The 16,881-nt window shown below is 37.0% G+C and overlaps 1 protein-coding gene across 1 annotated transcript in view; it reads right to left on the minus strand.

The window, feature by feature from the left end:
- Positions 1-16,881, minus strand: part of TMTC2 (transmembrane O-mannosyltransferase targeting cadherins 2) — a 187,656-nt gene that overhangs the window by 74,552 nt on the left and 96,223 nt on the right. Inside the window, exon 3 of the mRNA XM_032221173.1 lies at positions 3,640-4,462. Within this exon, the coding sequence (XP_032077064.1) occupies positions 3,640-4,462 (823 nt within the window). The remainder of the gene's footprint in view (positions 1-3,639; positions 4,463-16,881) is intronic.

Genomic DNA, 16,881 nt, shown 5'->3' on the forward strand with positions numbered 1-16,881 from the left:
GACCCAGGCCAGCAAACCACTCCCGGTTTGGCCGAACCGGTCTGAACCGGTAGGAACCCACCACTGCAGCAAACCCCACTTTGAGCATATTAGTCACATATTAGGCACTCCCACCTTCAACCTATTTAATGTCCTCCAAGTAACGTAGAGGAGATCAGATCTCTCAGCCATGTCCTCTTCTGAGATTATAGTTTATACCATAAATTATCTCCTTCATCTTCTAATTTGGCTTTGCTCTTACATGCCTTCAAGAATATTTATCCTTGGTGTGGGTTTGAGACATCTTGTTACTATGCACATTGCATACTGCTCCACTAACAGCAATGTCAACTGGTTTTGCATATGATAATTCTATCAAATTAAATGCTATCTGCATTTCTTTCCCTGCTATTTTGCTGATATTATTTGATAAACACTATTACACTGTTTCAAAGACTGGTTGTTCTATGCATATATTTCTATGCTTTTTAAATTTTTTAAATATTCTTTTTAGTTTCTCAAAATATATTCTTTAAAATGGGATCATTAAAATAAAATAGATAAGAAATACATTTAAGCTTCATTATTATTAGTCATTGCCCACACTTTGCTACTCAATTTCCTGATACTGACTGCTAATAAATTGTGATATCACATTGTTTTTCTGCTTCACACCCTATTAATGGAGAAGGTTACTTTATCCATTGTTACAACCCAACCATAAAATATTAAATATTGTTTATGTTTAGCTCAAAGCAACAATATACTATAACTGAATTATATAAATTTGTTTATATAAATTTATGATATTAACATAGCTTATCAGACGTATGGGATGGAGAATGAAAATCTTAGTTGTACATATCTCATTTTCAGATATTTATTCAATAGAGCCTACTATGTATAGACGATAAATATAAAAATAGTTTAAAATATTTTAATATACAGTTAATTTTTATCTCTATCTGGAATTTTATGTACTATTAAATATTTGTCATAAGTATGTAGATTTATTTTGCTATTACAAAATTAACTTGTCAAAACAAATTCTCTAAAAATTAATAAATGGTTTCCACGTGTTCAACTCCTAAATTTAATAACACATATGGATACATATATAAATGCATATCAGCAAATATCACAAATGTTCATATTCACTCAATTCTGACAACCAATAAATCTTTCAATGTCCATGAATGATAGCATACTTATGGTGTGATCAACCTGTTAGTGGTCAGTCTATTCAAAAAATTATGACCAATTGGAATTTCTATATACAAGTCAATTGCCTCATAAGTCTGAAAACCATTTTAGTAATATGACTGTCATTTTACTAGGCTTTCAGCAAGCTGTCAATAAATACTTGACAGTATCAGTCTTTCAGAGACACTGAACTTCCTTAAGTAGCCATATTTACTATTTTCCCAAATTCAATAGGTAACTAACGCCACCCAAACCTTACAGAGTTGCCTTGCAGGAAAACAGACAGCAAATAAATTTAATAAAGTAAATAAAAATAAAGAGTGACATAATAATATATGTCACTCTTTTGAAAGCAAAACAATATATCAAATGAGAAAAAGAATAGGCATGACAACTGATATAGAGATAGGCATCTGAATCCTTAAGTCATTTGTTGTCAACTAGTGATCAGAGCCTTTGTACATAACCCTTTAAGACAGTAGTTGTTTTAGTATATTCTTCTCTGTATATCTGTGGTCATTTTCAGTGACAATAAGCAAACTTGCGAGTCATGCTTTTGAATAGTTCATTAGTATCTGATCACTAGACTCATGAATAAACATCTTACTATTAAATTAGGTGCTGCACTAGAGGTTAAAAGAGGCTTATCACTATTTTACATGCTACTATTATTAATTTTTTTCAGCTATTGGTATACACAAGCACAGCTAATCTTTTTGATTAAAGTTCTTCACATTATTTTATTTTTTTAATCTATTAATGGAGAGTTCTTCTGGGTGAACAATATGTGTTGGTGAAATTGGCAGAGCAACTTGTGAAAAGGTGTGTATTTATTTTTCGGGGTGGATAACAGTTAATACTTTTTTATAGTGAACAGGTATTGGGTCAATTTCATTGATAGATTTGTAAATGTGAGGCATATGTTAAAAGAATGTGATGTGAATTAGTAATTCAGCAAGTATAGACGAAAAATGTATAGCCATTTGTAGACCAACAATACAAGGGAGGGAACCTATTAGATTTGTGTGAAATACAGGTATCAGCATTTCAGCATTCAACTAGGGTGGAGGTCATATGTTTATTGTTAATTTTATATTTGTTATATATACCTTCCCACCCACCCCTTTTCCCTGTTCTGTATCTTGTATGCAACACTTGTTTTGTTATTCTGTATTTCCATTTTAGTTTTGGAAAAATAAAAATTTATGGAAATATTGGGGTGGGGGGTGTGGGGAGAAGTTAGACATATGCAAACTAGGTGAAGATTATCTAGTGTCTTCCAGATATTTTGGCTAACATTTTCCATTATCCTCTGCTTCTGGCTTCACTGAACAGAAAGCAAAAGTTCAAATATTTGGCTACCATTCGACTAGCAATATTTTAGGGAAAAAAGAATGCAGGTATCAAAACATAAATCACAGAACAGAGTAATTAAAATACAAATAGAATAGTAACAATAGATATTAGGATTCAAAACATTAAATGGAAAGCAGACGATGCTATTCAACTCTGTCTTCATTCCTGAGCCTTGGAAGCATTCATTCATTCATTCATTCAAGAAAATCTTCTGCAATTCAAGGATAGAACTTATTTCCTAGGCCTTTCCTCCTGAGATTCCAAACTCCCACGGTTGTAAAAACAGATTGGATTGAATAGAATGAGCTGTGCCATAGCATATTATAGGAAAATTGGATAAAGATGATTCATGTAAATTTTGCATCTATGTACAGTTCAAGAAATCCTAGAAACCTTAACAAATGTAATCAATCATTTTGCTGTAGCACTGTAGCAAAAAATGTTTAGTCTCATAAATGTTTTTTAAACGGATAGTACATTAATAGACTGTATCCAATTTATAGCATAAGATCTTTTGGTGGAGGAAGAGGGATTTTATGCATTTTCTTACTGTAGATTATTTTGAATAGAAACAGTAACTTGAACACTCATTTTTCTATTTAAGTTTTTATTTGTTGAAATTCATTAATGAATTTAATAAAGCAATGTGCCAATTAAATTTATCAGAATTTACTCTTGGTTTTCCAGTCACAGAGGCTCTTGCCTCATACCAATTAAACAAAGACAAATGTGTAATCATATTTTCATAAATTTAAAAATGCAACCAGTAAATAATTCAAACTACCTACTTTTTTTTCCAAATGTTTCTGTAAGAACTATTCTTACATGAGATATTGTAATACAAAGATTCAGAAACATAAAACATATTAGCAAAAAAATTCTGTAGTTTGCACCTTGTTTTCACCCTACATTCAGTGAATCCTCTGAATAAGCAATTAATATGAAATTATATTTCAGTATAGAACATTATTTCTGTACTTTAATTATTTATGATTGTATATATAGGATCTACGCATTTTCCAAAAACAGGTATAGCTAGATTAAAAAAATACATAATAAACTGACCCATTTGTTGCAAACAACCCCAATGGAAAATGTTACCTTTAGCTGGATTTACTTTAATCCCTGATTTATACAGCATCTCTTCATTCTGCCAGTCTCCATTTCTGACAAATGTCTTCAGTCCGTAAAGAAAAATTAACGCAGCAGTAGCCAAAAAAATCAAGTTCTTCAGAAAGCGCTTTTGGACTTTGACATAAAGGGCTCTTGTGCCCACAGTGATCAAGAGGCAGAAGCCCATACTAGGTATATACAACACACGCTCTGCTATAACAAAGCCTACATAAAAAAATAAGTTTGTGGCAGGAATAAAAGGAACAATTAATAAAGACAGTGACAGAACCACAATATTCTCTGTTGAGGGGATGTGTGGTTTGTGTGGTAAGCCTTTGTTAATGCCATTTTCTTCTTTAGATGCAAAACTGGACCTCAGCTCTTTATATTCCAGTTCAGATAGGTAGTTGTGACCGTTGCCGTTAAGTCTGCCATTTGTTATACTTTTCCCATTGCCTTCTCTTTCTATGCTGGAATTTCTCAAACTGGTATAAGTAAGGAGGAGGAGTCCAGCATAAAAGGCCACTGTGTGTAGGTTCCTCCAGTCATTGATTGTTTTGAGAAGAGGCACAGCATCCATGGACCAATCAAAGCTAAGAGTGTCTGGGCACAATAGCAGCCAAAGGTTTTTGGTTGGCAAATAAAAAAAGGTCAGAGCTCTTGTTAAAAAATTATCTGAGTCAGCTGCTGGATTGTCAGAGTTGGAAAAGCTGGGAGGTTTGTTCCCCATCCAGTAGAAGCGAAGACCCAGCAATAAAGCTCCCCAGAAGATCAATAAACCAATGCTCAAAAGAAGAGGCCAATTCTTCCTCTGCAAAAGAAAAAAAGAGAAAAAAGAATTATACTTCCTAATTCTTTGCTAAAACTGTGGAAATCATATATTCTTAGTTCAGATCTCTGAGCTAATATTTTATATTTAAATTTCATTTCTACATGCTTTTATTCTATTTATAGGATTTTTTTTTGCTGCTAAAATTTCATTGTAAAACCAGATAACATTTTAATGTCTCTCAAACTTCCTCATTTACTGATTTATTGCAACAGGTCACTATCTCATTATGAATTAAATTATTTTGGAAATAAGTGCAACTTATTATAAAATAGCTCTCATTTGTTCCAGCCTGCTTCTCAATGTTGGGACACACTTTATCTGGAGGACATGAACTTTGAAATATTGGCTCTGGGCTTACTATTTAATATTTTTTATGCAAAACCAATTTAAATTGGCATTTCCAGTAATACAATATGTATTCCAGTAAATACATATTGATCATTATTTTCTTTTGCATACAGTTTGAAGATGGACACTACTTTCTCTTAGTTAGTGCTTTTTTTAACTTTTAAGTCAAATCTGGAGCATTATTAAAATATCAAGTTCAGCTACACTAAACTATTGCATAGAATGCAAAATTCAAGAACAAGATCACATTAGTGATTAAAAGAACACTTTAACGCATACTTTTAATTTATTTTTTGCAGTTTATGAGCAATTAGTTTGAATTACTCTACAACATTCATGGTAGATACAGTTAGTGTGTATTATTATTGTTGTTGTTGAAATGTGACTCAGAGCACATACTGGATTTTTAAATTGAAACATTTCATGATACCCACCAAGGTACTGGCCATAATACAAGATAGTGTGTGAGCCAGAAAAAATATCCAACAGTGCTTCACAATATAAAAACATTTTAATTGGAGATTCCTATTATCTTAATTAACAAACTTTGGCAAATTAAATTATTTTAATAAATGGCTGCAGGAAACATATGGTACAATATATACTAAAGTAGAAATCTATTTTACTACTATATTTCTCTAATATCACACTGCTAGAGCACTCAGGACAATTTACAACAAAAAACAGCAATAAACTTTTCAGAAAACAAAATAACAGAATTTTAATTAAAATGGTTAGTCTCATTGATATTATATTTATTATTAAATAATCTGCATTCTAAATACCAAAACTTCTCCTGGCTTCTCTATTTTCATATTTTTTTCTAAAAATGATATAAATGCCATGTACATTTGACACATTTTATGCCACAATGTAAAAATTCTGTTTTCTAACTTTCTCCCAAATATTGTTTTGTGTGTGTGTGTGTGTGTGTGTGTGTGTGTGTGTGTGTGTGTGTGTGTGTGTTTCTAGATGACAGGATGTAAGGATCAGGTACAGCAAAGCTAATAGAATCTACCCTATAAAAGTTGGAATGTTGCACAATTTGTGTATCTCTGAATAGACACCAAAATCTTCTAACCAATTGTATTTTTTAATGTGCCAGAATTAGAATAATTCATTGAATACTTATTAATTTAATATGATTATAATTTAGATTTTAATTGTTTACAGTCTTCTATCCAATTTACCTTTTGCACTCCAACACACCTATCACAGACCAAATATGAGATTTTATCCAAAGCAACACATATTTTAGGGAATCAACTTTTTAAATAAAATGATCAAACTAAGATTAACCAAGATACAAATCCCATTTATGCAATGGTATTTTATGATCAAACTTAAAAAAATCACAGAATTACAGCAAAGCTAATAGAACCTACTCCCAAAAAAGGGAATCAGTGTAAGTATGCAAGTGGTAATGGATCTTGATTTTAGCAACTGTGCTTGGACTTTCAACTCATGCCTGGACTTGAACTTTGTATGTGGATTTGTGGACTTGTGCCTTGCCCTTGGATTTTGTGTTGCTTATGACTTCATGCCTTGGCTGTGCAGACTTGGACTCAGTGGGACTTTGTGTTGAGTGAGACCTGGGGAATAAGTGTCTCAATAAAGTATTGAAACTCCTTGATGTGAGCTGCGTGAACTGGGATAGGACACCTTCCTGGGAACTGGGATAGGACACCTTCTAACCACCTAACATATTTTAGATTTTGGACTACTCTGTATTTCTTCCCCACTCTCCTATCAACTAATCTGGGCTTCTCTCTGGGAAGCACTGTATCGCTCGAACTCTTCTCCAGATTGACAATATTTTTTCATATATCTGAAGATAGTAAGAAAGAAGGAAGGGATCAGAAGCCCACCATAAGATTCTAGTACCATGATGGCACCTGGAGCCATATCTTCCAGCACACAAGCCATCAGCTCTAGCGCACATGCGCGTGCTGGCCAGCTGATTTTCGGCCTTCCGAAAGGCTGGGGGAAGTTGTTTTCACCCTCCCCAGGCTTCAGGAAAGCCTTTGGAGCCTGGGGATAGTGAAAAACGGGCCCAATGGGCCAACTGGAAGTTCAGAAACTATCCATTTCCAGCTTCAGGACTGTTAACTCTTCATACCAACAGCACTTTATTCTTGCAGTTTTTTTCTGGATAAAACACAACCGGAGGTGGAGCTTTTTATAATGCTTGGCAACAATGATTAGATTACTGTACTGTTAAGAGTCCTAATCTATCCCATCTGCCATAAGCTTTTATATCCTTATTAAAACCTCTAACCCTTTAATCAGTTATGGTTTTCCTCCAAGAGAAACTTTTTTAAAACAAAAAGGATAACTGAAGTGCCATTAATGTTTGCTATGGCTTCCATCAATAAAATGTTCTACAGGTGTTCCTTACTGCAAAATCTGCAGAACATTATCATCAACTCTGCTGAATTAAGTAGATTACACTATTATTTAACACTTTGTTAATGCAAAGTTCTTTTTATCCAGTAGCACATGATGTTTCCAGAAGGCAAGCATGATTTCTTCTGTTCTCTCCCATTCCTCAGGTAAGAAAAGAAAAACGTTGCAAAAGCAGAACAAAACAGATAAAGCTTAGAAACTCAATAAACTATACATTTAATTGTGCTTAGTCCAGCTTTAAAATTTATATATATTTACTCCTCCTTCCCCTACTTTAATAAAATGTAAAAAAGGTAAATGTGATTATTTGCACATATGATTAATTCATTTTGAACTTCTTTTGGATATTTTAGCTTGCATGGAATACAGTATGCAAATGGTTACCAAAAGTGTGAACCATTGACAGTACATTGGGATTGCCTACAGTAAACATGCTGCTTCCTATGCATACTTCAGCTTCTTAGTTGTTTATCTGCTGATTGAAGTAGGCTATAACCCTGTCATTAACTGCTCTGAGCTGCATGTATATTCAATATCAGTAATTCAGTTTTAAAATGCACAGGCATAAAATAAAGATAAAAACAAGCAACATATTTTAACATAAACAACATTGCTTAATTTTCCCCACAGAAAATAGAATACCAGAAGAAGCGACATTTCAACATCTCAATGCACAAACCCTACGGAAATTATTAACTTTATGATCAAATAAGCAGAGAAAAAAATACAGGTTTTTTTTTTTAAAGCAAAAACAAAAATACAACCAGTTTTCTATTTAAGGAGATAAAAAATATAAAATACATTTATATGTATTTTATGAAAACACATTTTCAGATCCTGCTTTTAAAATCATATTCAATCATTTTTAGTATTTGACCTTTTGAAAATTTAAAACTGTGAAAAAACTGATGGCAACCTTTTTAAACAATGAAATAAAACAATAGTACAATCTGGGAATATATGGAGGAATCAGTTAACTTGGTCAGTCAAGTTAACTTGAAGAAATATGCCTTTAGCAAATTTAGCAAATTTAACTAGGAAAAGACATAGAGCAACTTCCAACCTTGAAAGGCTGAAACTGTTGAAGTTGTGAGTAGCTGGAAGACATAGGGTAACTTAAAATGAATAAAAACATAAGTTAATTAAAGGTCTATACTGGGTTATGGGGTTGGAAGTAAAAGGTGGTAGTTTTAACTTTGTTTAGGTTCTTACAAAGCATTGAGCCCTGAATCCAATCTTGGGATTCTGGAATGACATCTTATTCTGGAATCTCATTCATCTGCCATGCAGTCACTATGGGGCAGCACAGGACTTCACAGTTTCCGATGGAAACAAAAGGTCAATGCTTCAAAATATACTATGCTTTAGTTTTTTGCAGCATTGAAGTTTTTTTCTCAAAATAAACTTAGATCTGTCCCTCATGGCTGGTTACCAGCAGCAGTGAGGTGACACGAGGCTGGATCCAGGCGGTCGTGACCGCCTCTCTTCGGGAGGGGAACTTCCCCGCCGCACTGAAAGCGGCGGTGGTGAGACCCCTCCTAAAGAAGCCATCGTTGGATCCAGCTGTCCTTAATAACTATCGTCCAGTCTCCAACCTTCCCTTCCTTGGGAAGGTTGTTGAGAAGGTGGTGGCCTTTCAGCTCCAGCGGTCCTTGGAGGAAGCAAACTATCTCGACCCCTTCCAGTCAGGCTTCAGACCCGGTTACAGCACAGAAACCGCTTTGGTCGCATTGACTGATGATCTCTGGAGAGCCAGAGATGGAGGATTTCCCTCCATCCTGGTTCTCCTTGACCTCTCAGCGGCTTTCGATACCATCGACCATGGTATCCTTCTGCGACGACTGCGAGAGGTGGGAGTGGGAGGCACCGTGCTGCGGTGGTTCTCTTCCTACCTCTCAGACAGGTCGCAGTCGGTGTTAGTGGGGGGGCAGAGATCGTCCCCTAGGCCCCTAACATATGGGGTGCCTCAGGGTTCGGTCTTATCCCCCCTACTATTCAACATCTACATGAAACCGCTGGGAGAGATCATCCGCAGGCACGGGATCAGATACCATCAATATGCGGACGATACTCAACTGTATCTGTCCGCCCCGTGCCAACTCAATGAAGCGGCAGACGTGATGAACCGGGGCCTGGAGGCGGTTATGGACTGGATGAGGGCTAACAAGCTTGTGCTCAACCCAGAAAAGACCGAGTGGCTGTTGTGTTTCCCTCCCAAGGATTCCACCAATATTCCATCTCTCAGGCTGGGGGGTCAAATTCTATACCCCTCAGAGAGGGTCTGCAACTTGGGAGTCCTCCTAGATCCACAGCTATCGTTCGACCACCATTTGACGGCTGTGGCTAGGGGGGCATTCGCCCAGGTTCGCCTGGTGCGCCAGTTGCGACCCTACCTGAATCGGGAGGCACTCACAACAGTCACTCGGGCCCTCGTGACCTCTAGGCTGGAATACTGCAATGTGCTCTACATGGGGCTGCCCTTGAAGAGCATCCGGCGTCTTCAGCTGGTACAGAACGCAGCCGCGCGAGCGATTGTGGGTGCACCGCGGTTCACCCACATTACACCTATCCTCCGCGAGCTGCGCTGGCTACCTGTCGATTTCCGGATGCGCTTCAAGGTGCTGTTAATCACCCATAAAGCCCTACATGGTAGTGGATCTGGATACTTGAGAGACCGCCTTCTGCCAATCACCTCCCTGCGACCAATAAGATCACACAGATTGGGCCTCCTCCGTATTCCATCGGCCAGCCAGTGTCGGCTGGCAACTACAAGGAGGAGGGCCTTCTCAGTAGTCGCCCCGACCCTTTGGAACGAACTCCCCGTGGAGATTCGTACCCTCACCACTGTCCAGGCCTTCCGCACAGCCTTGAAGAACTGGCTAGCCCGTCAGGCCTGGGGATGAAGATAGTTGCCCCTCCCGAATGATGAATGCATGTTGGTTACTGTTTTTATTATATGTGTCTTTGTTATTGTCTGCATTTCCCCTTCCCTGATTTTATGTGAGCCGCCCTGAGTCCCCTCAGGGAAAAGAGCGGCCTACAAATGTCAATAAAATCAAATCAATCAAAATCTATTTTCGTCTGTACAATTTTCCAGCCAGAGAAGATGCTGAAATTAGCAACCAGGAAAAAGGATATATGTAGGATTTTTTTCTAATGCATATTTCATTTGAATGCTAAAACAGAGTTTGATATAAAAAAAGGATCTAATGATACCCTCACAGTACTTTGAGGGATTTACCAAAGTTATGCCTTTATTCTTAGTGTAACTGTAATTCCTGTTGTGTAACAGATTGAGATAGCTACTAATAGTTCTACAAACTGCATTCTAAAACTTTCACTAATGACTTATCAAATTATGTTATTATTCTTAAAAAATAAACAATTTAACTACTGGAATCAGTACATTAAATTCTGCAAAAGTAACTAATTGGGTCTTATTGTTTTTTATGGCATCATATTATGGGAAAGTAGCCAACTGGAGATAAATTAAGAAGTCAGGAATAAATAATGTGTAAATCCACAAAATTATATTCTTTCAAAAAGCTTTTGAAGTTAATGATTCTACAATTAGCCTTTCAAAATTTTTGACATTATTTCCAACACAAAGTATTAGTCACAATAATAGCAATAGCAATAGCATTTAGACTTATATACTGCTTCACAGAGCTTTACATCTCCCTCTAAGCAGTTTACAGAATCAATATATTGCAAGGGGCGGAGCTGACGTTGCGATGATACGACATGTGATCTTGGAGCTCCAAGATCACCGTTGATATCTCTGCCACTGGATGGTCCTTTTGGACCTAAACTGTCCCATAGAGACGGTGATAGGGAAGGGCACATCCTGCTGATCTCAGGGACATAGCAAAGTCCCTGATTGATCCAGGAGAAGTTCTTTTTTTCCAGCGACAGAGAAGCAGCCATTGAAGCTGCTGAAGTTGGGACAGCTCCAGAACGGAAGGAAAGCGGGAGAGAAAGTGTGTCAAATTGGTGAGATAAATTTTATTATTAGAGATCACCCCAAAAAAACCAAAAGTTAAATTAAAATTGAAGACAGGAGATAGTAAGCGGCGAGATTAAGCAAGAATTAAACTTAGAGTGTTATCTTTTTTTAATTTTTTCTTTTTACAGATATAATTTTTACATATGTTTCCTACTTTTTAAATTGAATTGGCTAATTTTTCTTCTTCTATTTTTCATTCTTTTTTCATACTTCTGGATTAAGATTTTTTTTTTACAACACTTGATTGGATTGTTTTCTTTTTAGAACTTTTTTCCTTAAGTTTGGAATACAAAGAGGGATGTAAAAGCAGAGGAAAAAGAAGCAACACTGCCACTTAGAGGCTGGGGGTTTGGAAACATTGTTTTTCTCTTTTCTCTTTGAACATTTGACTTATATCTCAAGGCTTCTGAGTTTGTTTATTGAAAGTGATAGTGGGAAGAGCACGGGTTATTTATATAGGTGCGTTTCTGGAGTACTATCAGTAGCTGGTCTGGAGTGAAGAGAAAGCCTTGACTTGAAAGATTATAATGAACTTACTTGAAATTTAACAAAAAAATCTTGGATGTTATAGTGGCAGTGTTTATAAGTTGGAAGAATGGTGTAACATGAAAAAGAAACATTAATATTGCAAATAATTATACTAGAAATTCAAAAAATACTAGTAAGAACCAATGTTCCCTCTAATTTTTTTTCAGTGTGTGCAGAAAAGTATAGTGTTTGAGTGGCACATTTTAGCAATAGCAATAGCAGTTAGACTTATATACCGCTTCATAGGGCTTTCAGCCCTCTCTAAGCGGTTTACAGAGTCAGCATATCGCCCCCACAGTCTGGGTCCTCATTTCACCCACCTCGGAAGGAGGGAAGGCTGAGTCAGCCTTGAGCTGGTGAGATTAGAACCGCTGAACTGCAGATAACAGTCAGCTGAAGTGGCCTGCAATACTGCACCCTAACCACTGCGCCACCTTGGCTCTATTTCTCATTTTCATGCCTGAGAACCTGAATTTTTTAAAGTCATAATTGCCATCAGAGCAGATGTTGGGGAAGGGGAGCAAGGAGGAAAAGGGTCTCCTCCCTCTTCCTCAGACCCCCAGGAAGAAAGGAAGGGAAAGGAGGGGGAGGTAAAGGAAAGGAAATGGGAAAGGAAAAAAAGGAAAGGATGAAGAAGAGAGGGAAAGGGGAGGGAAGGGAAAAGAAAAAAGGGAAAAGGAAATAAGGAAAGGAAAATAAAAGGAAAAAGAAAGGAAAAGAGAAAGAAAAGGAGAAAGGGAAGGAAAAGGAAAAGGAAGATAGAAGAAGGATAGAAAGGGAAAGGAATGAGTGGAATGGATTGGTACTGCTCAAAAATCAAGTCTCAAGGTCCCGTGGACTCCTTTGGCTCAGGCAATCCAACTCCACGCTGCTTCCCTCTCTTCGCAAAGCGAAGGGATTGCAGAAAGGCTGCTGAGCCCAGAACGGGCCATCAGACGACGCAATGCCTGAGAAATGCGGGATATGCAGAGAAATGCAGGCTACAACCAGCGAATCACTTTTTCCCAGGAACCGACGAAGCCCCAGAGGACCAATGGGAATTCTCCCTTCTGCAGCGTCATTCGTCTCCGGGCAGAGTCTTCCTTGACTTCACCCGCTGGAGGAGAGAGTTCAGTGCAGAGAGAGGAGGGAGGGAGGGGGAATATTTTAAGTGATATTTTAAGACATTAAAAAACACTGTGCGGCAGTTGGAAACTGCTGTGCGGCATTTTCTTGTTACGTGTGCGGCCGTGCAGCTTAGAGGAAACATTGGTAACAACAGAGAATATTGAGAAGAGAATGGAGAATATAGAACACAGAACAGGGAAAATAGATGGAAAAATTGAGGATACTTATCAAATGATGATGAAAGTTGAGGACAGAATTCTAAAAAGTGAAGAAAAAGATGAACAAAGATATAAGAAAATTGTTGATACTGACAGTAAACTGAGCATGGTTGAAAATGGCAAGAGTGGAATATGGGAAGGGGAGATCGATGGATTGGAACTCTATCTCAGACCTCAAAATATAGAAAAAGAAAAGGGAAAGGGAGAAAATTTGACAGAAGTAATGAGAAATTTTGGAAGAATCATCGGTGGTAACCAAAGACAAGCTGATGGAAGGAACAGATGGAGGGTTTAGAGTTTTTACAAGATATGTAATGAGCAACAAGTTGGTAAGAGAAGTCCATATAAGAAGTCCAAGAAAACAATCAGAATACTACAAATGGCAAGAGATATAAGATTGCACTACTACTGGAAGGATACAGGATGATGTAATGAAAGGTCATAATAAAAATTTAGTTAAATTTAGAGTATTATGTATAAAATGGAGTGATAATAGTTATAGTCAAATAAATGAGTAACAATGATAATAATGCATATATATACACCAGATTGATAATATGAAACTTTATACAAATTGTAAGTGAGGACTATGGAGAGGATGTTTAAAAGCCTTGTTATTAAATATAAACAATTTTTATATAGAATATGGCATAAAGATGTAATATTATTGGATGATTTTAGGAGGATGTAATTAAATGCCATAATATAGATTTACTACAAATTTAGAATATCTTATATAAAAGGATGTAATAACAGTTATAGTCAAATGAATGTTTAATAATCATAATAATTGTTTATATATGTATATTGGATTGATGATATGAGAATTTGTGTAAATTGCAAGTGGGGACTATTGTGAGGAAGCACAAAGCTTTGTAACCAATCGACATACTGCATGTAACTGGAGGATGGTTTTTATGTATTGTGTGTGTCTATGTCTGTCTGTTTTATGTTTGTTTAAAAATAAAAAAAATAAAAAAATAAAAAAGAATCAGCATATTGCCCCCAATCTGGGTCTTCATTTTACTGACCTCGGGAGGATAGAAAGTTGAGTCAACCTTGAGATTCAAACTGCCAAATTGCAGGTTAACAGCAGTAATAAGAACTAAAAGACTCAAATAGAACAGGGAGAAATAAAAGAAAAAGATGTAAGTACACTAAGAAAAAAAATAGAAAAAGTAGAAAGATATAAAAGAAAGATATAAAAAAGTGATTTCTGTTATATTCTTCACAGCAGTTTTAAGTACAATTATATTTTAACCTCTCTCTGAAGTTACATCAAAATTCTCTTCTTTCTATAATCTATCTTGTCTAATCATCAAAACCATAAATCACAAGTTCATTTTTTTTTTGTTCTTAAGGAAAAGGTCCATAAGGGGACTTTGCCTCTGGGCAAAAGCATTTATTAATAATGCTCTGTTTTTCCTTGCTTTTAATTTTGTCCTGAGTGGAAAATGGAATGGAATTTCTCATAAGAAAAATAACAGCTTTAAAGTTGCTGCAGAAAATAGGATGATAGAGCATCAAAGATATTTGACTCAAGAAAGTTTCAAGCATTCCCTTTTAAAGCATTAGATCTACTCCAATGCAGTTTAGAAATTCAAAGAACTTTTTCCATGTGACTGAAATGGATAGCTTAAACAACTTAACCATGCTCATATACAATTTAATTTGTACAATACAAATTAAATCTTTGAGATAGTCCACATCAAGGTGCAACTCCCAAAGCATCATAGTGGAGTTGCAGAATTTATTTATATATATTCATTTTGCATTATAAGTAATAAATGTTGGGATATATACTAATAAGATTGATAGCAATTAAGTACTAAAGGGTCAATAGTTAATCTGATTAAATATGAAACCATTTGGTTAGAACAGGGGTGTCAAACTCAAGGTCCGGGGACCGGATATGGGGTGCTTAGATCAGGCCTGCGGAGCCACCCTGGAAACAGCAAAGGGCCAGTCCGCAGTGCCTCTGCCATCGAAAATGGAGCTCAGGAAGGCTGTGGGCAGCGCTTCCGAGGTCCATTTTTGCTGGCAGAAGGTTTCAGGTGACCGTCACAGCCAAAAACAGCTCCAGAGTCTGTTTTCGCTGACAGAGCACTCGGGTCCTCTGACATGAGTGACATCAAGCTGGCCACACCCACCCTGGCCATACCTATCCCAGCCTGGCCATACCTATCCCAGCCCACTGAGGACAAACACAACCCTGGTGTGGCCCTCAATGAAATCGAGTTTGACCCCCCCCCCTTTGATCACAAGAATGGAGGAAACAAAGATCAGGCTGTAGCACCTTGTTCAAAAGTTGGTTTGGAAAGAAGTAAAGGTTAATATTTGCATGGGAAATGTCCATTTATTAGCTCTGATTTTAATAGTAGCACACATGCTTCTGAAATGCCCTATCTACCTGTATCAACTCTGTGAAGCAGAATTAACTTATCCTCTAATTATAAACTATTATAATATAAACCCTATTCAGACTGATATTGCATAATAATCATCAAGTTCTATTAAACCTACTAAATCATCAAGATCAGGAAATCTCTATAATTGTAACTAAATTTTGCACTATATCTGTGTCAATTAGAAGTTTCTGGACCTATTTATTTAAGTGTTTCATGTGCATACATGAAAAGGTTAATGAATAAGTTTGTTTTTAACTGGATGCAGATAGGTTTGTTTTTAATTGGTTGCAGTATAATGTATTTTTAATAAAGTAAATCAAGAGACACAAACTATTTTCTAATGCAAAGGGTTCCTAGTTCACATTTTAATACTTAAATCATGAATATAATAAGTAATATAATTCAGACCAGTCATAGAATGGATCCCACTTGATAAACAGTGTCCATGAAAGAGACCTAAAACAAGATGCCTCGATGACATCAGAAAGTATTGTGGGTCAAATTGGCAAAAAAAAAGCTCAGGACCATATAGGTTGGAAACATGCAGAAGACAGACGCATGCAGTAGATAGACGATGGCTAAAATCATGAAGAAGGAGGAGGAGGAGGAGGAGGAGGAGGAGGAGGGAGGAAGGAGGAAGGAGGAAGGAGGAAGGAGGAAGGAGGAGGAGGAAGAAGAAGAAGAAGAAGAAGAAGAAGAAGAAGAAGAAGAAGAAGAAGAAGAAGAAGAAGAAGAATTCCAAGGTTCTTCTAAAATTCTTCATATAACTATTAGACCATGGCTCCCATTTTATCAGATCAGGGGCAAACCACCTTATAAACCATAGCTTAAAAACTCAGTACAACTGGAAAAGCAATCTCAATCTCATTATATTTTAAAGCACTGGATTTAATGTAATGCAGGGGTCCTCAAACTTTTTAAACCGGGGGGGGGGATTCACAATCCCTCAGACTATTGGGGGGACGGACCAACTGGGTGGGCATATGACTGGGTGAGCGTGACCAATTTAGCAGTCTATTTTGCCTTTGTCCTTTGCCTTTGTCCTTGCCCCTCGCCTACTCACCCACCAGCCCTGGATCATGTGGCTGCACTGGCGAGATCACCCCTCAGTCAGCTGGTCCTCCCCAGTACCCTTCAGCCTTACCTTCGGCAGCAGCAGTGTGATCAGAAGTACAGCTCAACTGGTGAAATAACTAACCAGAAGTGCAGCTGGAGTGGATGCTCACTGGAAGATAAGGTCGATGGTGATGGGTGGGGTGGGGGCGGAACTGAATCCCACCACTCCACGGGTCAGATACTTTGCATTGGCGGGCCATATCCAGCCCACGGGCCATAGTTTGACGATTGGTGATGTAATGGATTTTTTGGGGGGTGGGC

Source organism: Thamnophis elegans, chromosome 7, assembly GCF_009769535.1.
Source record: "Thamnophis elegans isolate rThaEle1 chromosome 7, rThaEle1.pri, whole genome shotgun sequence".
Lineage (NCBI taxonomy): Eukaryota > Metazoa > Chordata > Lepidosauria > Squamata > Colubridae > Thamnophis > Thamnophis elegans.